A 24886-nucleotide genomic window follows, 5' to 3' on the forward strand; every position below is an offset into this window, starting at 1 on the left:
ACATTTGAATATTGAAAAGGTCTTATTCGCCGCCTCCAATTTCGATAAGTTTGTTTCCTTTTCTTGAGAATATTATTTTAACAACCGTTCAATTATTAGTATTCCTCAAATATCTATTAAAAATTTTAAAAAAATTGGTCAACCGGTTGATTCGGTGACCGGTTTGAGTCGGTCTCCTGCATATATATAGATGAGCTCCGATCCCTCTTCCTCATATCATCATTCAGCTCATCTCTAAATCTCAATATTCCTCCATTTTCTGGTTATAGTCGTTCGTCAATTCATTTGATCCAAGGTAATTACCTTGTTTCCTGTTTTAGATCCGTGTATTATCAATTCAATTGAACTCGTTCTTATCGCTGATTCTATTCATCTTTTTAATGTGTAATTTATCGGATTTTTGTGTTTCTGGATCTGCGAACGAGATTATCGTATGCAAATGAATATGATCCGTCGCATATGTTGACTTCGTTGTTAATTTTAGTTTGATTCGTATGTTTGATTTTAGTTGACTGATTCGCATATTTTGGGGATTTTTGGGGGAAATAGACGAATCTGTTCGTCTTCGGTTGTTTTCTTTGGTTTCTGTTGATTTTTAGGTTTTTGTTTAGCTGCTGTTGTTTAAAATACAGTTGATTTTTGTCTGGATAAATCTGTACATGATCGTATCTAGCTTTCTATTTTGTGTCAAGAAAAATGTGCAAATGATTTGTATGGTCCATTTCTGATAAGGCTCCATGTGTTTCTATGCAAACGTATTTGATACGTCGCTTGTCCATCATGTTGATTTTGTTAATTTTTGTTTGTGGTTGATGAATCCACTGGTTCTGCGGTTGTTTTCTTTGGTTTCTGTTGTTTTTTTTTTGGATTTTTGTTTAACCACTGTTGTTTTTTGACTCAATTGATTGTTGTCTGGATAATTCTGTACATAATCTTATCTAGCTTTCTATGCGTAAGAAAAAAGGTACAAAAAGTTTGTATGATCAGTTTCTGATGAGATTTGTATTTGAATTATACAGATGCAGATCTTTGTGAAAACCCTAACTGGTAAGACAATCACCCTCGAAGTTGAGAGCTCAGACACCATTGACAACGTCAAGGCAAAGATCCAAGACAAGGAGGGGATCCCCCCAGACCAGCAGAGGTTGATATTTGCCGGCAAGCAGCTTGAGGATGGCCGGACTCTTGCAGATTACAACATCCAAAAGGAGTCCACCCTTCACTTGGTCCTCCGCCTCCGTGGAGGCATGCAGATCTTTGTTAAGACCTTGACCGGAAAGACTATCACCCTTGAGGTCGAGAGCTCAGACACCATAGACAATGTCAAGGCGAAGATACAAGACAAGGAGGGGATCCCCCCAGACCAGCAGAGGTTGATCTTTGCTGGCAAGCAGCTCGAGGATGGCCGTACTCTTGCTGATTATAACATCCAAAAGGAGTCCACCCTTCACTTGGTCCTCCGCCTCCGTGGTGGCATGCAAATCTTTGTTAAGACCTTGACCGGAAAGACTATCACCCTTGAGGTCGATAGCTCAGACACCATTGACAACGTCAAGGCAAAGATCCAAGACAAGGAGGGCATCCCCCCTGACCAGCAGAGGTTGATCTTTGCTGGCAAGCAGCTCGAGGATGGGCGAACACTTGCTGACTACAACATTCAAAAGGAGAGCACTCTTCACTTGGTGCTCCGCCTCCGTGGTGGTATGCAAATCTTCGTTAAGACCTTGACTGGAAAGACCATCACCCTTGAGGTCGAGAGCTCAGACACCATAGACAATGTCAAGGCGAAAATCCAAGACAAGGAGGGCATCCCCCCAGATCAGCAGAGGTTGATCTTTGCTGGCAAGCAGCTCGAGGATGGGCGAACACTTGCTGACTACAACATTCAAAAGGAAAGCACTCTTCACTTGGTGCTCCGCCTCCGTGGTGGTATGCAAATCTTCGTTAAGACCTTGACTGGAAAGACCATCACCCTTGAGGTCGAGAGCTCAGACACCATAGACAATGTCAAGGCGAAGATCCAAGACAAGGAGGGCATCCCCCCAGATCAGCAGAGGTTGATCTTTGCTGGCAAGCAGCTCGAGGATGGGCGAACACTTGCTGACTACAACATTCAAAAGGAGAGCACTCTTCACTTGGTGCTCAGGCTGAGGGGTGGCATGCAAATCTTTGTGAAGACTCTGACTGGTAAGACGATCACGTTGGAGGTGGAGAGTTCGGACACCATAGACAATGTCAAGGCTAAGATCCAAGACAAGGAGGGCATCCCTCCAGACCAGCAGAGATTGATCTTTGCTGGCAAGCAGCTCGAGGATGGACGAACGCTTGCTGACTACAACATTCAAAAGGAGAGCACGCTTCACTTGGTCCTCCGCCTCCGTGGTGGAATGCAAATCTTTGTCAAGACGCTTACTGGGAAAACCATCACTTTGGAGGTTGAGAGTTCGGACACGATTGACAACGTGAAAGCAAAGATCCAGGACAAAGAGGGCATCCCACCAGACCAGCAGAGGCTCATCTTTGCAGGGAAGCAGCTTGAGGATGGTCGCACGTTGGCGGACTACAATATCCAGAAGGAGTCCACCCTACATCTGGTGCTGAGGTTGCGCGGAGGGATGCAGATCTTTGTGAAGACTCTGACCGGGAAGACAATCACGCTGGAGGTGGAGAGTTCGGACACGATTGACAACGTGAAAGCAAAGATCCAGGACAAGGAGGGCATCCCGCCGGACCAGCAGAGGCTGATCTTTGCTGGGAAGCAGCTGGAAGATGGAAGGACTCTAGCAGACTATAACATACAGAAGGAGTCCACCCTCCACCTTGTCCTGCGCCTTCGTGGTGGTTTCTAAAATGGTGGCTTTGCCTTTGTCTGATTTGTTTGCTTCTTTTGATGTTGGGAGTTTCAGTTTCTAAAATGGTGGCTTCTGCCTGTGTGATTTGTTTGCTTTTTGGATTATAATGTTTTGTTTCAGTGAATGCTATATGCCTATATTACTTTCGTCTTCTTTGCAATTATGCATATCAATATCTTTGGATTTTCATTGTCTTTAATAGGAGTATATTTACTACAGTACTGTATCTATTTTCTCACTTATAATATCCTATGGTAGGTGAGGTTATTTTTTAAATGTGTCAACCGCTTTTGTTAAATCATGTTATTAAGGAATAATATGACTAGTTCTTAACTCATAAATTATTTATTAATTATTACTAATAATATTACTCCATAAGGTCAGACTATTTGTTCACTTTATCCAATATTAAAATATGTTTCCATACTACCCAAGAGTAGTAGTAAAATTATCAAGAATTCTTTATTTTGCTTCTGCAATTTTAAAAATTAAGCAAGAGAGACAAAGTTGGCGCAACCATTTTACAACATATGTGTGAGCTGGAAATTGTTATGTTTAATGATATCGTCGATATCTGTTAATTGAAAAACAGAAACATTATATTTCACGTATGCGTTCATTTAATTATGAACAAATTCAAATTACATAATTTTCGATTATTTTTAAAAATTGCATATCTCAATTCTCAAACTTGAATTTGATCATATTTTTCCGATATTGGGCAATAATTTAACACCATAGTTGAGATTATTAAAATTTATGCTTCATCTGCGAATGAAACAAATACACATCCTGCAAAAGTAAAACCATCAATTCATCACCACGACTCTCAACGAACACCATGCCCAAACTCACCGGCACCGCTCTCCTCCTCCTCCTCGCCGCCACTGCCACCAAAGAGGTTCAGCTCCGGCTGCCGCTGCGAGGCCCTGAGGATGAAGCGGATGGCCTGCTCCCTCCCCAACAAGTGCGGCAGATTCTACTGATTAATCATCACATTACGATACTAGACATGCCGTTTGTTCAAAAACCGTCGATTCCGATCTGAAACTAGCCCAATAAGAATTGAGGTGGTTTCAATTTAAAATCAACAATTTGCTTTTCCGATAGTTGAGTTGAATTGATGATTTTTTTGTAAAAAATTGCTTTCCGATATCACTCTACAAGTACAATTACAGTTCCTAAACTAAAACCGTCATTCAAATTCCAAACTAAACCAACAATTATGATTTAACCAATAGTTGATTATGAGAAATCCCAATCAAGAGGGAGCCAAGTAACATTTTATTTGCTAATGAATACTTTTGTCTTTTTTTATTGGACAATACGATCAATCAATTTGGATACAAGATTATATAAAGAGTGATTAAAAAGAAAGGTATGTACTAGAAATAAATAAGAAGCAAGAAATACCGAAGAAATAGTTAAAATAGAAAATCCTATATCCTCTCGTGACCTCGCAACATAAAAGAGGGCCATACTTGAATATAGCCGCCCACAAATTTCTACCTCTATTCCAATCCTTTCCTTAACAAACTCTCTCATCCTACTCTCATCACTTTTCATTTCCCCCCTCCTCTCCAACGGGGCATTAAAGCCATCGTCGGCACCGTGCCGCGCCCCGTTCTAGACAAATCAAATAAAATCAAATCAAATCGATGTTCATAACACGATCCCGCGCCAGGATCCCATGGCCCCTCCTCTTCCTCGTCCTCTGGGGCGTCGCAGTGGCGCAGGACTACGACGTCCCAGGCACCCCAGGCATCCATGAGGGCCCCCCTCCCCCACCCCCAGAGATCAAGAAGTGCAATGGGATATTCTTGTCGTACATGTTCGAGGGGCGGGAGAAGGAGTACCCGCATGTGAAGAACGCAACGGCCCAGGCATGGGCGTTCAAGGCCACGGCCGCGATCCTGAACGCCGGGGCCCAGGAGCTCAAGTCATGGAAGATGTTTGTGGGCTTCCAGCACGACGAGCTCCTAGTGGCCGCGGAGGGGGCCATTGTGGTGAACGGCGAGGGGTTCCCTATCCGTGTGGGGAAGAACGGGACCGTGCTGGCCGGGTACCCACAGGCGGACCTCAAGACCGCCATCGAGACGGCATCGGATTTCGGGCAAATGCAGGTGCAAGTCACCCTTAAGGGGACCCAGTTCGGGGTGGCCGAAAAGGCCACCCCTATGCCTAAGTCCTTGAAGCTTGTTAATGAAGGTTACAAATGCCCCGCCGTCACTCGCAAAGGTGCCTTCATTTACACGACATTTTTCAGTAGTCAAAATTCATGACTATATTACTATACTACCTCCATCCTATAACAAGGGTCACATTTTGCTATTTCGGTTCGTCCCACCATAAGAGTTATATTTCACTTTTACCATAAATGGCAAGCAGACTCCACATTCCATCAACTTATTCCACTCATATTTTATTATAAAATAATTATATATAAGTGTGACCCTTAGTCCACTAACTTATTCAACTCACTTTTCTTTCCATTTTTTAAAATATGTGCCCACACCAAATGTGATTCCTATTGTGGCACAGAGGTAGTAATTATTAGCAAAGTATAAATTTTTAAAAATATAGCCCATACTAATTATTTTTTCTGCGTCTGCCCTTGCTCGCCAGACAAGTACATGCACGTGTGTTGCAAAAAGGATCCGAAGTTCAAGAACAAGAAGCAGAAGACGAAGTACACCCCGCGCACGTACGGTGACCTCCACTTCACCTACGACGTCCTCAGCGCCTACGAGAACAAGTACCAAGCGCAGGTGACGATCGACAACGTCCACCCACTTGGCCGCGTCGACCAGTGGAACCTCACGTGGGAGTGGATGCGTAACGAGTTCATCTACGACATGCGCGGCGCCTTCACCCACCGCAAGGACCCATCGGAATGCATCTTCGGCCCACAAGGCCAGTACTACAAAGACTTCGATTTCTCGACCGTCATGAACTGTCAGAAGAAGCCGGTCATCTCCGACCTCCCCCCAGAGCTCGAGAACGACGACAAAGTCGGAAAACTCCCATATTGTTGTAAAGACGGTCTCCTCCTCCCCATCACCATGAACAAGACCAAAGCCAGAGCCATTTTCCAGATGGAGGTTTTCAAACTCCCACCCGATTTGAACCGGACCGCAATCAGCCCGCCTCAGAACTGGAAGATCACGGGCCGGTTGAACCCGAACTATGAATGTGGACCGCCGGTCCGGGTCGAACCGTCCGAGTTCCCTGACCCGCGGGGGATCGAGTCAACCGGGTCCGCCATCGCCAGCTGGCAAATCAACTGCAACATGAGCCGGCCGAAGCCGAAGCAGAACCGATGCTGCGTCTCCTACTCTGCTTTTTATGCGGACGGGGCCATCCCGTGCAACACGTGCGCGTGCGGGTGCGACGACGAGAACCCGCGGTGCGACAGGAACGCGGCAGCGCTTCCTGTCCCACCCAGCAGCTTACTGGTTCCCTTCTCGAACAGGACAGAGAAGACTGTCGCGTTCGCGAAGATCAACCATGAGAAGCTGCCGAGGAAGCTGCCCTGCCCCGACAACTGCGGGGTGAGCATCAACTGGCACGTCGACTCCGACTACAAGACGGGGTGGACGGTCAGGATGACGGTGTTTAACTGGGAGGAGGACGCGTTCGTCGACTGGTACTCGGCCGTGGAGATGAAACGGGCATTCCCCGGGTTCGAGAAGTCGTACTCATTCAACGGAAGTGTGATGCGCGGAGTGAAAAACACGATATTCATGCAGGGCTTGCCCGGGCTGAACTACCTTGTCGGGGAGGTCAACGGGACCCACCCCGGGAAGGATCTGCCCGTGCCGGGGAAGCAGCAGTCAGTGTTGTCGTTCTCGAAGAAGCATATCCATGGATTGAAGATAGCGCACGGGGACGGGTTCCCGACGAAGCTTTATTTCAACGGGGAGGAGTGCGCGCTTCCGAAGGTGTTGCCGAAGGCTGCTGCCCCGGGCTTGACGCCCGCGACGGCTGTTTCGGCGCTCTTGCTTGCTGTGGTTGCTTTGCTTCTTCTTTTTTAGCTAGCCGTGATTTATTCCGTTGATTTGTTCATCTAATTATATTAAACCTAATTAATTTCGCTGTAAATGCAGTCGGATGTTTATTATGTTGTGAGATTTATGTTACGTTCTCATAATATTCTCTCTGTTTCAAAATAGTAGAATAAATAGTTAATTTGAAAAAATAATAATGTAAGAGAAAAAAATCATGTAGATAAGGGTCTATCTATATTCTTCTTCTCTTTGTTTATTCTCTTTCCACTTTAACTATTTATAATCATTTTAGTAAAACTGATGAAAAAAAAAGAAACAACACAACTACCTTGGACCATATTGAAATGTGAACCTTATTTGAAAAAATATACAAATGATTAAGATAAACTCAAAATGGCATTGGATAGCTAATCAAAATCTACCCACAAATTGCTAGTTGGGCCTACATAAATATGACCCAGTTTTATATCCAAATTGGGCCTCTACTTAACTACTTTGGCCCAATATCGACTTAGCTAGGTAATGCACAACTTAGCTCATGAGCAGGCCCAATAACTAATCAAATTATGAAATTAATCACTCTTAGAATGCAAATAAACCACATAAGTATATTGTAACGTTTTCCATAACTTTGATTGTGTTTGAGATTTCTCGCAATTGTCAATCCCGAATAAATCGAATCATATACAGCTTGTCGGGGGATAGGAATAATAGGATCATCTGAGGAAACACAGTACCCTACCGTGCAAATAAAACGACGTCGCTTTACTCTTTCATACTATTTTTTTCCTTTTTATATTTCCTTTCTATCTATATATAGTAATTTAATATACTAATTGTGATTCTTAATAACTATAATTAATCAACTATGCTGCATTCTTTTTTTATGTGTTTCATTTCTTCCTTTTTATATTTCTGTTTCATTGATAATTAAAGTTGTGAATCTTGTGATGTACTATTTGTTACAAGGAAATGAAAGCTTGTTTAGTAATACGTGCATAATAATATCTTCTCTTGATTATACTATATGTTTACAATATTTAAGTTTAATCAACCATTTTACAACATTTGTTTACAATAGAGAAATGCAAGCTTGCAAAGTAGTTTTTTTAATATATTAAATTACTAATCTGAAATTTCAATTTAATAAAATAAAATCACAGAAAAAGAATTGGATCCCCTAATTCCATAATTGCTTTTTACTTTTAAATTCAGTTCAGTTTTTTGGTATATTAAAAAAAATACTATTATCACCGATAGTGCTGAGCTGTGGAGACCTTAGGATCACGGGTCAAACCAACCACCCGCTAGAAAACTTTTGGCCTTAATCCGTAAATCCGATCGAGCAGAATTAGTTGGATTCCGCCAAAGGCGAGTTTAGTACACATGTGATTAAACCCAAAAAAAACTAATATTTCGTAGATATTACTATTAAACTAACTTTTGTTTATGTGTTACAAAATATATTAAAATAACTAATTAAAATATTAATTATCAAAGAATCACTAATTAACTATTAGTATAATACACTAAACTAACTTTGATTAATTCAAGTTACCGAGAATCGCTACTAAAGTACTGTATATAGAAAGAAAATGTAAAAAGCAACAAAAAAACATGGAAGAGTAAAGCGGCGTCGTTTTATTTGCACAGCAGGGTGCTGTGTTTCCTCCCGCTGCAGAGGATCCTATACCGCTTGTCGGATTTATACGTGGCTCCTCGAATAATTTAGGTGGACGCTGATTAATTTCACACTACTTGCATTGAAATCCCATTCCAAATAAAATTAGGGTCTAACATCTAAATATTTTTAAGAGGGAACATCATTTTAGGTCCACAAACTTTGTCAAAGTATCATTTTAGGTCCGTGAACTTTGAAAATCTTATTTTAGGTCCGTGAACTTTGAGTTAGTATCATTTTAGGTCATTTTTACTATTTCCAAGTTTTTTTTTACGAAAATACACTCAATACATTAAAATGTATATATTTTTAATAAATTTATCATATACTCATATTTTTTTGTAAATATCTTTACAATATATTTTTGACAAATTTTATAAATATAATTTGACCTTAAATATTATCACTTAATTTTGTGACATGCAAGTAAAATTGCTTCTTCAATTTTTAATATTAATTTTTTTTAAAATTAAATAAAGAACTTTTCTTTAATAATAAAAAAATTGAATAAAGATCTTTTTATAAATATCTTTACAATATATTTTTGACAAATTTTCTAAATATAATTTGACCTTCAATATTATCATTTACTTTTGTGACATGCAAGAAAAGATCTTTATTCAATTTTTTATTATTAGAGAAAAGTTCTTTATTCAATTTTAAAAAAAATTAATATAAAAAATTGAAGAAGCAATTTTACTTGCATGTCATAAAATTAAGTGATAATATTTAAGGTCAAATTAAATTTAGAAAATGTGTCAAAAATATATTGTAAAGATATTTATAAAAAAATATGAGTATATGATAAATTTATTTAAAATATATACATTTTAAGGTATTGAGGGTATTTTCGTCCAAAAAAATTTGGAAATAGTAAAAAGGACCTAAAATGATACTAACTCAAAGTTCACGGACCTAAAATGAGATTTTCAAAGTTCACGGACCTAAAATGATACTTTGTCAAAGTTCATGGACCTAAAATGATGTTCTCTCTTTCTCTTTTAAGACGAAATTTAGGTTTGAGTGTTTTGTGTTCAAGTTTGTTAGTCATATTCATCGAATTTTCTCGTTTAAGACGAATGTATTGATTGTCAATTGCGGGAAGTCCAAAATACAAACAAAGTTTGTAAATTTTACAACCTAATTTTAAAATTTATGAACCCGTGCAATGCACGACTCAGGTGATTTTTCACAATAATTTGATATTATCAACGAGCAAATGAGATTACCAAGCAAGTATCAAAATATTACTCCATCCGTCCCATTTAAGATGACAAGTTTTACTTTTTGTTTTGTCCCAACTAAGATGCCACATTTTTTGGAAAACTTTATCTCCCCAATTAACATATCCAACCACTTTTTCTCACTCATATTAAAATATTCATCTTTTTTTTTTCTATTTTAATACTTACACCCACATTTTTCTCTTTAATTAAACATATTAACCAATAACTCCTAAAATCTCGTGCCGGCCAAAAAATGTGTCATCTTAGTCGGGACGGAGGGAGTAGTTTTCACAATTCGTCTTTGCCGAATTTAAATTCAATACAACAATATATAAACACGTTTCAAGATTTTGAGATTCATAAAACAAGATAAAGGGATCAAAGTCTTAAACAACAATATATTATCTCAAAAAAATTAAAATTACTTCAATTTTAACTACGTACGCCGTTTAGTAATTTGAATATAACTATATTCATAAATTATAGTACAACTTGTGTATCTAATAGAAATAAATAAATTCATTTATAAATATAAACTTTAAATAATTTCTACTAAGGAAAATATATACCTAAATTATTTACTTAAATAAAAAAGAATTTAATTCGTAAAAGCCCAAACTGATGAAAGTTACGCCTCCATATACTTCTTCTCTCCCCGTTACCTGCGAAACCCCCCCTCTCCTACTCTCTCACCTGCGCCTCCCTCCGCCGCCGCCGTCTCCTCTCCCAGCGCCGGCCGCAACGAGCTCTCCTCTCCCAGCGCCGCCGCCCTCTACCCACGTCAGCTCGTCCAGCAGGGAAGGTTAACATGTGATCATTTTTTGTTTGCAGGAATACTTAACACATTATTCTCGTAATTTGGATTATGAGCATTGTTTATACATGCCGCAAATATACTAAGTTCCTGCTTCATTGTGTTTCTTCACAATCACAGCAGCTTTTGTCTAGCCAATTTAGAATATGTCTAACTCCACTTTTGATAAATCTGTGGCTAACTCTACTGTTGTTAAATCTACGTTTTGAATTTGAAATAATTTTTTACAATATGCTTCAAATACAATATAACCAAGCTTTTTGAAGAATTTCTGAATATAGTCCCAAAGCCCTCTCTTTATATTTGTATAGATTTCGACTATTGGAGGCGATTTCAAGCTTCAAATTCGAGCGTAGATTCACCCCGAGAAGTACAAGATGGTAGTGAGAGAAGACGATGCTGATTTGTTCAATGGTTTACATGAGAAAGGGTATGCATATTCAGTCAATATATGAAAATATGCCTAATTTATATAGGCAGTTGATATACAAAGATGGGCGTTTTTAATATTATGATCACTTTAATTTGTGTAAGTAGACTGAATATCGACAAACAAGCTCTTGCTGCCCCGGTGAAGAAGGCCGTGGACAAATTCAAATTAGTCCCCGAGTTTTTGAAGGTATGATCTTCTTTGTCATTGTTTATGTTTGTAGTTGCTGTGCTTATAATATTTTTTCCTAATTGTATGAGGAAGTCAAGTGTATTGGACATTGGTTCATATAAAATAGGTGAAAGTATTTGTTTTTTTACTTTATAGTGATCTGCTGTTCAATTTATTGATGATTCCTCCGGTTGAAAATGCTTCTGAATATCCTTTTTTTTTCCTTCTTGTTCATGCACTCATAGGGTATCACTTGTTTTGTTTATAATTATTTTGTACTAGCTCTACATAAGAACATGATACGATTAGGATGATGATACAATGATAAATAACCGGGGAGGAGGGGAGGGGGAATTATTGCTAATTCCATGTGAGACGGCTCGTGAAACAACATTTCGACTCATTAAATTACTTCTGAATGAATTATTTCTCACTATGTTTCGGCTGCTGGTTTATGTGTTTATGTAGGTGAGAGGTCTCGTCAAACAACATTTGGATTCCTTTAATTTCTTTGCACGGATTGGCATAATGAAGATTGTTCAAGCCAATAATCTCATCACCCATAGCCGAGACCAAAATATTTTTTTGAGGTGAATAAGTTTATATTGGTAGTTTTATTTGCACTATGCTACATGGAAATATGCATATCAGGACATAGATTTACTAAAGTTTGTTGTTCTTTACATTATATTTAACAACCTTTTACTATTAACTTTGTTGCAGATACAAAGAAGTAATGGTTGGTAAACCATTACTGATGGGTGACTCTGTCACTGATATGCTTACCCCCCAGAAGTGTCGTCTGTACGACATCACGTGAGTCCCATTCGTCATAATTTTCTACCTCATATGTGACAGAGTGAAGATAAAGTTATCAATAAGTGTTAACTTTCAATTTTTGACATGCCCGTTAAATAACTTAATGAGTCTTAAAACACTCCTTTTTTATTGAAAGAAGACATGATAAAACATAAGATTTCGTGCTTATATGAAAGATAGTTTGATGTTTATCAAATGCAGATAGGTATATGCATCTTCTCAAAGTTACTTTTACTTTTTTTTTATCTTGCAACGTAATCGAAAAGGTGTGTCCCAGACTCCTAGTACGGAACTTTTGGGAAATTGCATGTTTATAAATTATGAGAGTGATATCTTTGTTATTAGTAACAAAGAACTAGTTATCACGTTATTCCTTTTGGTATTCTGCTTGTAGCTCATCGCTAAAGTTTATGCAGAAAATTTGAAGTAGAAGTTTCTTTATGCAAAGCTCAATTACTCAACTATTACACCTCGAAGCTACCTTTTCGTTGCTGCGACATAGTCATGTGCACTATTAACTGCTCTTATGCAACTTGAACGTAGCATCCATGATTCTCTGCTCTATCATTTCTCTGCTCTTAAGTCATTCTTTTGATATGCTTTTTCACAAACTTAAAAGCCAATTGTCATTAGAACACACAACAATTCTCAACTTATGCATTTTTTCTCTATTTTGTCAGCTATGCAGCTCCAATATATGTGAACATAGAGTATTCGAATGGAGGCAATGAAGGGGTTCAAAGGAAGGTGATTTCACGCTTTATGATTGTGAAATGTGATTTTTGGATCAATAGTATATGCACACTAACTATTTATGCTAAATTTTACAGAAAGATGTCGTTATCGGGAGATTGCCTATCATGCTAAAAAGTTCCTCTTGTGTATTGTATGAGAGGGATGAAGAAGAACTTGCCAGATATGGTATAATATCCTATGGTTTCGTGATTTGATTTTTATTTATTTATTTCAAAATTCATATTATATCCAAGAGCTAGAACTATTTTCTTTACTTCTTTGCTTGTCTGCATCTGTTTCTCAGGTGAATGCCCACTTGATCCTGGAGGATATTTCATAGTTAAAGGGACAGAGAAGGTGACATTTATTTATCACATCATGGCATTTCTATTTTGATGCCCAAGATATTTTTCTAAGATCATCAAATTTTGAACTGTGTTTATTTTCCATCTATTCTTTCAGGTGATTTTGATGCAAGAACAACTTTCAAAGAACAGAATAATCATTGATACTGATCAAAAAGGATGGTGAGATGTTTTTTTTTTTAATTTGAGAGGGGATAGTGAAATGTTTGGTGTTTATCTTTCTTAAAGCACCGGCAGTTTATAAATGCATACTGTAGTTGTTTAAAGCAATAAGCATAATGTTTCTGAATTCAGATTCCCTAAGAAGTTAACGCTGGGATAATAGCTAGAAGAGTCCCTGTATATTGGAGAATGGGCAACATGCTCAATTCCGTCAGTCGTACAAGAAGATCCATTTCATTGAATCATATATGGAATAAAATTTGATATCCATCTGTTCCACCCTTTTTATCATATACTTGAGACAAAAGTAGACAAGTTGCAACGGGAAATAGATCTTGGCTGCGGACTGCACTTAGCTTCTTCCACAGAAATCAGCATAGTTCTCAGTGCTTGTTAATGGCATTGTCTAATTACTATCACATATTTTGAAGTAATTTGTTATCATGGGGACTTTATTGTTGGATGTTCTAAAAAATAGTTAAATGAGATCACATAGCCTAGCGGCTGGATTAAGGAAATTCAAAAGACAAGAAAAATCAGAACAACTTAGCTTTGTGATAACTTTGATTTCCATCTTGTGATTGTTGTGTTCTCTTACTGAATTCCTAGCTCCTTTTCATTTCAGTGTGCAAGCATCTGTTACAAGCAGTTCAGAGGCCAGAAAAAGTAAGACTGTCATAAGGATTGAGAAAGAGAAGATATATCTTCACCTGAATGGGTTTACAAGCAAGGTTGGCATTACTCTTTGAATGTTGCATTTGAAATATCTGAATCTTATTGAGTGTTGCACTTCCTATTTCCTGATCATAATTGTAGGTTCCAATCATGATAGTCCTGAAAGCTATGGGTATGGAAAGTGATCAGGAGGTTGTCCAGATGATTGGAAGAGACCCTCGATACAGTGAATTGCTATTGCCTTCAATTGAGGTATAGACTGAAGTACTCTTCTGATAATTTTTTTCTTTCTTTGCTTAATAAAACTCCGATGGACCTCTTAAACAAGAGCCTGGATTATTTCCAATGCAACAGAAATTGGCTTTACGAGAGCCTTAACTGCTAAGATAAGCTCCAGAGTAATGTTGTTTGTACCGTCTACAGTCTGAATATGTACTTACATAAGTATCTTGTCTTGATTTCAGGATAGCGTGAAGGAAGGTGTACATACACAATCTCAGGCCCTGGAATTTCTTGACCGAAAGGTTTTGATCACTGAAATGTTCACTTGGTTCTTTTCTTTTTCCAAATAACTGAGAGGAGAAAAATTTGAACTGATAGGCTATTGCTATATAAAGATAATCAAGCAATTATATGAATTAATTAGAGTACGAAACTGCCAATGTCTAGATTGATCATTTCATTTGAATTATGTTTGCAACATAAAGCTCTTGAAGAAGTTATACTGTAAGTTATTCCGATACAATGACTTTTTATTCTTTTGATGAGCCTTTTCTTTTCTTTTTTTTTTGAGATATTTGGGAGAACCTTTGGGTAGCTACTAAAGGTTAAAACATAACGAGATGAATATAAATATGTGAATTGCCTTGACACACCTTAATTGCTCTATTCTTATTTGGTTCATCTAGCTGGTGGCTCGGTTAGAGTTGTAGATATATATTTATAATATTGAATATAATGGTGGGCAGATGTAAAAACAAATTCAGGGTGCCACATGTGCATGTATCATGTATGTAAATTGTGCATTCATAGTCATGTATTGCATGTAAACCTAAGTCTTGGAAATTAAAACGTGAAGATCTGACATTCTTAACCCTAGGCCATTGTTATAACTGACTTTGAAATGTATGGGTTTATGTAAATGCTTACTCCTTTACTAAGGGGATGTTTACTTTAAACCATATGATGAATCGTTAAAAAATAATTGAAGTTAATCTATCATTTACTTTGATAATTGATTATTTTTTAAACTTGTTTTGACCATCTTATCCTTCAAATACTCAATCATATATTTTTTTATCAATTCATGATACCATTCAAGTAAAAGCACTCCTAGAAGTATTATCTCGATATTTAACACTAATGTTATTGTTTACTGTTGTAGGTTCAGAAGTCCCAATTTTATACACCAATAGTCAAGGTTGGCTTAGTCATATCATAATCCTACTTCTGCCGACAATTTTCTCTTTAAATTCTAAACACTTTTAGGATTCTTCTTTTGCCATACAGGAAGGGCGTGCTCTAAAAATTCTTCAGGAAACATTTCTTGCCAATGTTCCTGTAAGCTCATTTGAATATTCTTTTGCCATTGACTTATTAAATATAGTAATACGAGACCCACTCACTTCCATACCTCTCCAACCCAAAATACCCCATCTCACAGGTGCATGAAAACAATTTACGTCCAAAATGCATATATGTTGCTGTAATGCTGAGACGCATGATTGAAGCAATATTAAACAAGGATACATTGGATGATAAGGTACTCTATCCATCCATACTAATATTTCTTCACATAATGACCATCAATCTACAGTCTTATGGTTTTGACTAACTTAAGCTGTCAAAAATAATGCTTGGGTGTATTCAAAGTTATTGTATCCTAGTTACTGCCACAAAATTCCCGGAAGCAAGAGAAGAAATCTTGGTAGCCAACAAGATGTGGCTATTTTCTGTTCTACTAGTTTGGGGGAATAACAAATTATTTTGTTCGTATTTTAGCTTAAATTCTAATTACTGAATTGGACATTCAATCTTTGCTCAAACATTTCATGATTGAGAGACATCAGTGCATATTTAGGCTATCATATTATCCACCTTTCTCGTGCACTCCTTTGGACATTTTCGTAGAGACTTCTTGAGCAATTTTCTGTGATAATCTTTAGAAAGAACCAACTAACCCAGAGGAGCAATCAAGATTTTTCTGTTTCTTGTGTAGTTGTTTGTAATCACACATTGTTAGTGACTGGACTCTGACCATCTTGCTTTTCTGTTTTTCTTTGTTTTGTTGGAGCGGAAATATATTTAAGGAATTTAACCTCTATATTATTGTTCAATTGTACGTTGTACTTCAGAAGAACCTCTTTGTGCCATTTTTTAGCATTGTCATTTGTTCATCATTCATTCCAGGATTATGTGGGCAATAAAAGGGTGGAGCTATCTGGCCAATTGCTGGCACTACTTTTTGAGGTATGTAAGTGGTCTTATCTTTAAAATATTCCACTTATATGATAAATCTGGTAATCTCTCTTTCTTTGATTTGTATTCTAGGACTTATTCAAGACAATGAATGAAATGGCCCAACAAAAGATTGAAGCCCTCCTAAATAAGACAGCACGTACTTCTCGGTTTGACATTTCCCAGGTTTGTCCTAATGGCTTTAGTTAAGATATCATTACATTGTAGAAATGTCTTCATAAATGTTAGTATTACTTTACTTCTAATTTCTAACCATTATATGCATCTAATGTTCTTTCATACCTTAATAGGAGGTATGAATCTTTCACGAGTTAGGCAACTGTTGGTGTTCATTTGCACAATTATGCTGTATCTCATATATTGCTCTCAATAAGCCATGTCCATAATTAACAAAGCGAAAATCATGCTGTAATCTGATAACGATACCCGTATTCGCCTATGTGATCTCAATCTTTGTTAGATCAGTTTTGTCTTTTCTAGAGCAGTGGACCCAATTCCTCCATCCCATTTGGTATGTTTAAGGGGGGGTGTGGGTGGGAACCAATAAACCCCAGACATCAAGTTAGAAAAACCTGTCTTTGTAAGGTAGCTACCCACTACTACTTGAAGTAAAAAATCTCGCTTCTTCCTCCCTTGTTGTGCACTGCATTCCCTTTTTCACTTTCTTCTGTTTGGTAGACTTAGCAATCTCGCTCCTGTCTCTCTACTATCCCTTTACCAGTTGGAAGATTTCTTATTACAATCGCTCCATTTTCCGTAAATGTCTGTTCTGCTTCTTTCTATTAAGGCAAACTTCTTTCTGTAATCATCATTATGTATGTCCTCAATTACTACAACAAAGTACACATCTGAACCTCATTCCTCTTTTATTCATTTGGTAATTTGTTGCGTGCTTCCAGCATATAAGGAATGACTGCATTACTAATGGTCTAGAAAGAGCTCTCTCTACCGGGAATTGGGATATCAAAAGATTCAGGATGAACAGGAAAGGCATGTCACAGGTGTGTATGACATTGGATGTTTATCCATCTTCCTCTCAAGTGATTGTAATTATTATCGATTTCTTTGTTTCCTTTGCTTGCTTTTACAGGTTTTAGGTAGACTCTCATACATAGGAACTGTAGGGCACATGACAAGGATCGCTCCACAGTTTGAAAAATCTAGAAAAGTCAGCGGCCCTAGAGCTTTACAGCCTAGTCAGGTGAACTGATAACATTCTCAGAGTCATTATTTATTTTAATCATTTAATATATTGTTTGAGACACCGAACAACTTCGTCTGCAGTGGGGAATGTTGTGCCCTTGTGATACTCCAGAAGGTGAAGCTTGTGGGTTGGTGAAAAATCTGGCACTGATGGCGCATGTTACAACTGATGAAGATGAACGCCCTCTCATTGCTCTGGTACTCAGCTTTAACTTGGCCTGAGATTCAGCTTGGAGTTTATTGTCGTCAAAGTCACATCATATTCAGGCCCCTCGCCCCACCTAAACAATCATGGATAATTATCCTTTGGCACGTTACACGTGAAATAATTTATTAGAACTAGGGGTATCTACAGTCCCCGACTTATAAAGTGTCTTGCATTTTGATCTGTCGTTGATTGAGGGAATTTTGATTCTGAAAACCAGGCTAGCACTACTATCCTAAACTTAGCAAACTATATGGTGACAGAACCTAGAGTTATTAGATATTAGTTTTACAGAGATCAAAATTCTAATTTAAGCTATACTTTAGGAAGATGTCTCTGACATTTCTTTCAAGTATATCTATTGATTTGAAATTTGTTACTTGTATGTAGTTACTATAATGCAGGCAGAATATATCAACACAAACTGTACAATTTTGCTTCAATTTTTCTCTTTTATCCTCTCTTCCTGGGCAATGGAGAAAGACTCTTGCTCTAAGTCTCTAACTAGAACATTTTCAAAATAAAAGGAGAAAAGCATGACTGTGATCTAATTTTTGGGTTAAAGAGAGTGAAAATGAAGGATTTGATAAGTAAGAGGCACACACTAATTTGCTAAGTCAAAATGTATGTCTTCTTTACATGCTTTTGTTTTCACCCTTCGAATTGGCAACTATGCTCATTGCAATATGTCAACTTTGCTTCCATACTGCTATTGTTGGATGACAAATCATATTGTTGGCTTTATGTTCCAAACTATTATGATGGTGCCGTGACTTGATAACACATACATGCTCATGTGATAGTGCTACGCTCTTGGGGTGGAAGATTTGGAATTGCTCTCTGCCGAAGAGCTTCACATGCCAGATTCGTATTTAGTTATCTTCAATGGACTTATTCTTGGAAAGCACAAAATGCCACAAGTATGATTCTACAAGCAAAAAGTCCTTATATTCTATGTTCAACTGCACATATTGTCATAATCTTTTCTTGCCTTTTGGTGTTCATTTTTAATATTCACTCTCTTTATCAGACATTCGCCAATTCAATGAGAAAACTGCGAAGGGCTGGGAAAATTGGCGAGTTTGTAAGCATTTTCGTTAATGAAAAGCAGGTTAGTCTTTATCCTTTCGAATCCAAATTAATATACACGAGAACCGAGCATCCTGACGTTGATCTAGCTGTCAATTGTATTTCAACATTGATCCTAAACCTCAAAATCAGTTTTACTGCTTGTTTCACTCTTTTCTTATTTTGGAGCAGTTGCTCCCAAAATGTGCTAGAGATTTCTCATGTGTTGATCACATATGAAAAAGTTTAACCGTGCCAAATTTTAACAATTACTGCCTTGGGATCAATAGAATATATGCTCTTGCAGCGCTGTGTTTACCTTGCTTCCGATGGTAGTCGTGTTTGTCGTCCACTTGTAATTGCCGACAAAGGTGTATCAAGAATTAAGGAGCACCATATGAAAGAGCTGAGGGTAACACTACCGATGTTCTGTATTTTTCTTATATGACTTCGACCACTGTGCTGAAAAATTTGTTTGCATGAAGGATGGAGTCCGCAACTTTCAGAGTTTCCTGAAAGAAGGCTTGATTGAATACCTTGATGTAAATGAGGAGAACAATGCTTTGGTACGCACCTGTCTCTTATTATTAGACTTGTTTAGTTATTAGATTCCCCATCATAGCATATCTTACCTATACATCATTGTTAGATCGCCTTATATGAAGAGAATGCTAGAGAAGAAACGACTCATATTGAAATAGAGCCGTTTACCATATTGGGCGTGATTGCCGGGTTGATACCTTATCCTCATCATAACCAGTCACCAAGAAATACATATCAGGTACTTTTCGTTCTTTCTTTCTTTTGTTCATTCGTTCTTTCATACCTTGAACTTCCCCAAGTTTCCTATCTAATAATTCTGTGCATTGTTACATTTGAAGTGTGCTATGGGGAAGCAAGCTATGGGCAATATTGCATATAATCAGGCAAGTTACTTAACATGACTCGTCTTGTTAGTTAAGCTGTATAGTGTTTGTTTGAACTTTAAATTTTTAGTGATTTAGTGTTTTGACTGCTTTATAGAATATACATGGCTTTCTCTTTTTTGTTATTTTGGCACATAATGGCCAGATTCTTGATGGATGTTGTTGGTTTACTTGAAACTTGTCATGCTCAGATTTACTGGCGCTTGTTCGGAAAATGAAATAAGTGAGTAGATTACAATTTCTGCTTGTGTAACAACATGGTCTCCAAACTGCTTGTATATGGCTTAAATTGGTCTATGTGATCTATGGACTAGAGAAGATTTCCAAATGTTGAACTTTTGCTACTATATTTTAGACAACTGAGAAATGTATTTAAGGACTCCTACCGTCCAAATTTAAGGACTCCTACTGTCCAATTTATAATTTAAATCCTGATTTTTTGCATTTCAGCACAGACTTCATCATGATCTTTTGCTTAACGATATACTCCCTCCATCCGCCGTTAGGAGTCCCATTTTGCCATTTCGTTCCCTCCGCAATTAGGAGTCCCGGTTCACTTTTACTATAAAAAATGGTATATGGGACCCACATTCCATTATCTTTTTCCACCCATTTTCCTTTATATTTCTAAAAACCTGTGCCGAACTCAACCGGGACTCCTAATCACGGACATGTGGAGTATTTCTAAGTTTTACCATTAGTCAGAATTCCTGATTAATACTAGTATTCATTTGATATTTTAGTTTTGTTTTCTGTTGCTGTACATTTTCAGTGAGCTATCTTCCTGATTTATATGTCCTCTCTTCTCCAACCTATCTTGAAATTGTTTGTCTTTGCAGTTGTGTAGGTTTGACAGTTTAATCTACCTCTTAGTTTATCCACAACGGCCATTACTAACTACACGAACAATTGAGCTGGTTAGTGGATCCTATTTTCCTTTTGTAATACGGAAGTCGTGAGCACACAACTAATGATTTCTTCTCAGGTCTCCTATGATAAACTAGGAGCTGGACAGAATGCTAGTGTTGCAGTTATGAGCTATAGTGGATATGACATAGAGGATGCAATTGTAATGAATAAGTCATCATTGGATCGTGGTTTTGGTCGATGCATTGTAATGAAAAAGTACGTGCGCATCTCCATAATTAATTTTTAGCTATCAGTTGAAAGGGTATTTCCTGTGCTTTGTGTAGACAATTCTGATATATGTTTGGAATGTGTTCTGGCCAACAGACTGGTTGCAATTAACCAGAAGTATGCAAATGGCACATCTGATCGCATTATTAGACCCCAAAGAGATGGACATGATGCAGAACAAACACAGGTATAACGTCAAATGACGATTGCTCTGTAAATTGAACTACAGAATACGAAAGTAGGTTAATGCTATATGCTTTATAGTTTAGTGTCATCTCTCGAAAAAGGTTAGTTGGGAGGTCCAATGACTGTATGAGTAAAATGTGGTATAAAATCCGGTAACTGAGCATGATTAGGATGCTAGTAGTCCCATAATTAATTAAACTAATCACACATAGTATGTTCTGTGGTTTGAGAGCTTAAGGGACTTTATCTTATCACACTGATTCAGTAGCAGTTCATGATATTTTTCCGACTTCAGTTCATATTCTTCTTGTGCAGATTTTGGATGATGACGGATTAGCATCTCCTGGAGAAATAATTCGTCCCCGTGATATCTATATCAACAAGCAGTCCCCCATAGACACAAAAAGCGGAGGCAGTATCAGCAACACCGTAAAGCTTAAGGATAGGTTCATTCGTAGCTCTCAGTCAATATGTCATGATTTCTTCAGTAGAAAGTAGAAACCTGCAAACTTATTTTGCATATTGGTAATTTCAGTCAATATAAGTCAAGTAAACAAACATACAAAGGTACTGAAGGAGATACAGCTGTCGTGGATAGAGTGGCACTCTGCACTGACAAGAATAGCAACTTATGTATCAAATATATGATTCGTTCTACTCGTAGGCCAGAGGTAGTAAATTTTTTTTGGATTGGTGATTTTTTAATTCTCCAAGTGCTTTCAAGTATCTTCACTAAATAAAAAATCTTTTACATAGGTTGGTGACAAGTTTAGTAGCCGTCATGGACAAAAAGGAGTTTGTGGCACCATTGTTCAGCAGGAAGATTTCCCATTTTCTGAACGTGGAGTATGTCCAGATTTAATCATGAATCCTCATGGATTTCCAAGGTAAGAAATTACTATCTGCTTGAGCTCTTAAATCTTGTACTTGAGTGTGTCGACTGCTGAAGTTAAGCTTGCTCCATACTTACCTCAGTCCTCAAATAAAAGCAAAGACGTTAATAAATTAAGCCTAGGTGCTGTGGAGGGTTACCATTGGAATGAAAAATTCTGGTTGGATATGGATATGGTTACTATTAAGGCCTTTTCCCAAGAATGGAATGCTACCAATTGGGTCAAGGCTGTCAAAGACACGAGGCACACTAAAGTTGCAGTGTCTTCCATGCATCCTGAGGTGTAAGGTGCAAAAAAGTGGTTGACTACTGGAACATGGCATAAGATTTTTAAAATTATTAGTAATTTATTTATTCTTTTTAATTCAAGGGTCTGGTTCCATCTGAAGAAGAAACATAATGGTAATTTGAGGTGATGTAGTTGCAAATTTGTCAGTTTTCTCGAAAGAGATAATGGTCTACTGTTAGAGACATAAAATGTGCAAATATCTAGAGGATGTTAAATCCTACACTATATATTGTGTGATTATCTTGTTTTAGATAGCTTGGTGATAGAAAATCAGTCTCTAACAATGTAATAATCCACATTATTATGCTGTGTACTACAGCCGTATGACTGTCGGGAAGATGATAGAACTTCTTGGTAGCAAGGCTGGCGTTTCTTGTGGTAGGTTTCACTATGGCAGTGCATTTGGGGAGCCTAGTGGTCACGCAGATAAAGTTGAGACTATAAGGTACAAAATGCTGCTTTACCTATTAGACCTCCGTTTTTTCTTATCTTCGGATGTCTGCATTTTCATTCTTTTTCTCTTGTTTCACTCGCCTCTTCTAATTTGTCAGTGAAACCCTTGTGAAGCATGGTTTCAGCTACAATGGGAAGGACTTTCTCTACTCAGGTTTTTCTATTGTACATTTTTACTTACGTGAAAGAACTTCTCATATGACTTTATCTAATCAATACATGTATTGTGTTGCAACTTGTTTGGAGGCAGAAAAGTACATACTTTACGATGCATGCATAGTCTAACTTCTTTTAACTTATTTGGTAGAAGAAGAAGAATGCATACTATAATGATTGTTAACGTAGTTTATGAAATATTAATGTGAATGTGATATTTTATGTCCATGACTGAATGCTAACGAAGTTAAAGAAGAAAATATTAAATTTTATCCAAAGTATTAGGATCGATATTCTACTTGCAATTTCTAGTATTTGTAGGTCTTAAATAAGCACATTTTTGTATGAATGTTCTTCGCTTATGGATCAACTGTCTGTTGTTTATAATAGTTCACCTTTACTAGTTCTTGAGTTGCTTTGGTAAATGTTATATTTCTTTTACAGGCATCACCGGCGAGCCGCTGCAAGCATATATTTTCATGGGCCCCATCTACTACCAAAAGTTGAAACACATGGTAATGATTGTTTTCTCAAAGTGTGCATATAGAAAAAGATCCTCAAGGATAGCATATTTGAAAATTTTTTGTTGGCTAGAAATGTGTGAAATAATAGAAGAAATTTCATGTGTTTCACAAAGAGCAATTCAAGAAGACACTTCCTAAGTGCATTGTTTGTTTGTTTATGACGTTCTGTTTATTAGCTACCTATAACTTCAAATTTTTTTGAAAGGTCCTAGATAAAATGCATGCTCGAGGCAATGGGCCACGTGTTATGATGACTAGACAACCCACAGAAGGGAGGAGTAAAAATGGAGGCCTGAGGGTGGGTGAAATGGAACGTGATTGCTTAATTGCGTATGGAGCGAGTATGTTAATACACGAGCGCTTGATGCTCTCAAGTGATCCTTTCGAAGTTCAGGTAAGCTTTGTGGTTTTAGCTTATATGGCATTTTGTTTGTTATTGATCATTCTCTGATCAAAATAATTGTAACAATTATGTTACACCGTTTGCCAAATCGTGATGCAGGTATGCCGGAAGTGTGGGCTCATGGGGTATTACAACGAGAAGCTTAAAACGGGAATATGTTCCATGTGCAAGAATGGCGAGAATATATCCACCATGAAAATGCCATATGCTTGCAAACTTCTATTCCAGGTAATAATGCTTGTTTTGTGTAAATTTTCACTATGAATAATTTTGAATCGAATCGAACACTTATAAATACCATGGATTTGCATGTGGCTCAGGAGCTCCAGTCAATGAATATCGTTCCTCGTTTGAAACTTACAGACGTATGAACGTGACATCGTATGCGTCACACTGTATATGATAATATACCTTGTGTTGGACCTTCTTTTCATGAATTTTGTGAAATATTGAAGGATTAAATTATGTTTCTTTTGTTCATATTTTGGGATTTAATAACTTATTTTTAGTGTTTTGCTCTATTTACATACGGCCAGTATATGATTGGGAGGTATTCTTCTATAATTTAACTTGAAAATATCTTCTGTCATGATTGTTTCTTTGAAATTTAATTCAGTCCATAAGGTTTAACATAATTTGGTGGAAATCGACGTTACAAGTTCTACTATTTCTTAACATAAGGTTAAATTTCATCTTGTTAGTTCAATTTCAAAGAAAATCAACCCATCAACTCAGTATATCATTTTTAAGATGTGACATCCTTGTACAAAATACAGTATATTTTTGACGCAGATAACAGCTCATCATGTGACATTATTATGTTACAATTCAACCATTGAAGTGAAATATCGATGATAACATTGATGGAGTTTGAAAGATGTTCATATTGTTATATTATCATATTTGATTTTTGCTACATTAATTTCAATTTCGGCTACTGAAAAAATGGAAATTTGAAATTTTATTTTCTTGTTACAAAACTAATACTAATTGAAATTATTATAAATTTATCAATCGAACTCTTGATTT

General features: G+C 37.2%; 3 protein-coding genes across 3 annotated transcripts; all 3 read left to right on the forward strand.

Moving 5' to 3' along the window:
* The first annotated feature begins 142 nt into the window (after positions 1 to 142).
* LOC121773307 (polyubiquitin-like) lies at positions 143 to 2998 on the forward strand. Its single transcript, XM_042170136.1, has 2 exons — positions 143 to 295; positions 1020 to 2998. Exon 2 carries the CDS (start codon positions 1020 to 1022, stop codon positions 2847 to 2849), a length of 1830 nt encoding a protein of 609 aa, XP_042026070.1. The 5' UTR covers positions 143 to 295; the 3' UTR covers positions 2850 to 2998.
* A 1398-nt stretch (positions 2999 to 4396) lies between these two features.
* On the forward strand, positions 4397 to 7006 carry LOC121773306 (COBRA-like protein 10). The gene is made up of 2 exons (XM_042170135.1): positions 4397 to 5090; positions 5478 to 7006. Exons 1-2 carry the CDS (start codon positions 4511 to 4513, stop codon positions 6884 to 6886), a joined length of 1989 nt encoding a protein of 662 aa, XP_042026069.1. The 5' UTR covers positions 4397 to 4510; the 3' UTR covers positions 6887 to 7006.
* A 3386-nt stretch (positions 7007 to 10392) lies between these two features.
* On the forward strand, positions 10393 to 24359 carry LOC121774701 (DNA-directed RNA polymerase III subunit 2). The gene is made up of 38 exons (XM_042171574.1): positions 10393 to 10568; positions 10892 to 11010; positions 11118 to 11199; positions 11650 to 11771; positions 11905 to 11997; positions 12681 to 12747; positions 12831 to 12921; positions 13040 to 13092; positions 13198 to 13262; positions 13888 to 13993; positions 14079 to 14189; positions 14402 to 14461; positions 15322 to 15357; positions 15447 to 15497; positions 15601 to 15699; positions 16347 to 16406; positions 16488 to 16580; positions 17315 to 17416; positions 17506 to 17616; positions 17700 to 17816; positions 18627 to 18743; positions 18854 to 18934; positions 19199 to 19303; positions 19377 to 19457; positions 19541 to 19672; positions 19773 to 19817; positions 20657 to 20734; positions 20803 to 20942; positions 21051 to 21141; positions 21456 to 21586; positions 21676 to 21811; positions 21897 to 22027; positions 22641 to 22766; positions 22873 to 22928; positions 23375 to 23445; positions 23660 to 23848; positions 23957 to 24085; positions 24178 to 24359. Exons 2-38 carry the CDS (start codon positions 10958 to 10960, stop codon positions 24226 to 24228), a joined length of 3462 nt encoding a protein of 1153 aa, XP_042027508.1. The 5' UTR covers positions 10393 to 10568; positions 10892 to 10957; the 3' UTR covers positions 24229 to 24359.
* Positions 24360 to 24886: the final 527 nt, after the last annotated feature.

This window comes from Salvia splendens, chromosome 17 (genome assembly GCF_004379255.2).
Source record: "Salvia splendens isolate huo1 chromosome 17, SspV2, whole genome shotgun sequence".
In the NCBI taxonomy this organism is placed as follows: Eukaryota; Viridiplantae; Streptophyta; class Magnoliopsida; order Lamiales; family Lamiaceae; genus Salvia; species Salvia splendens.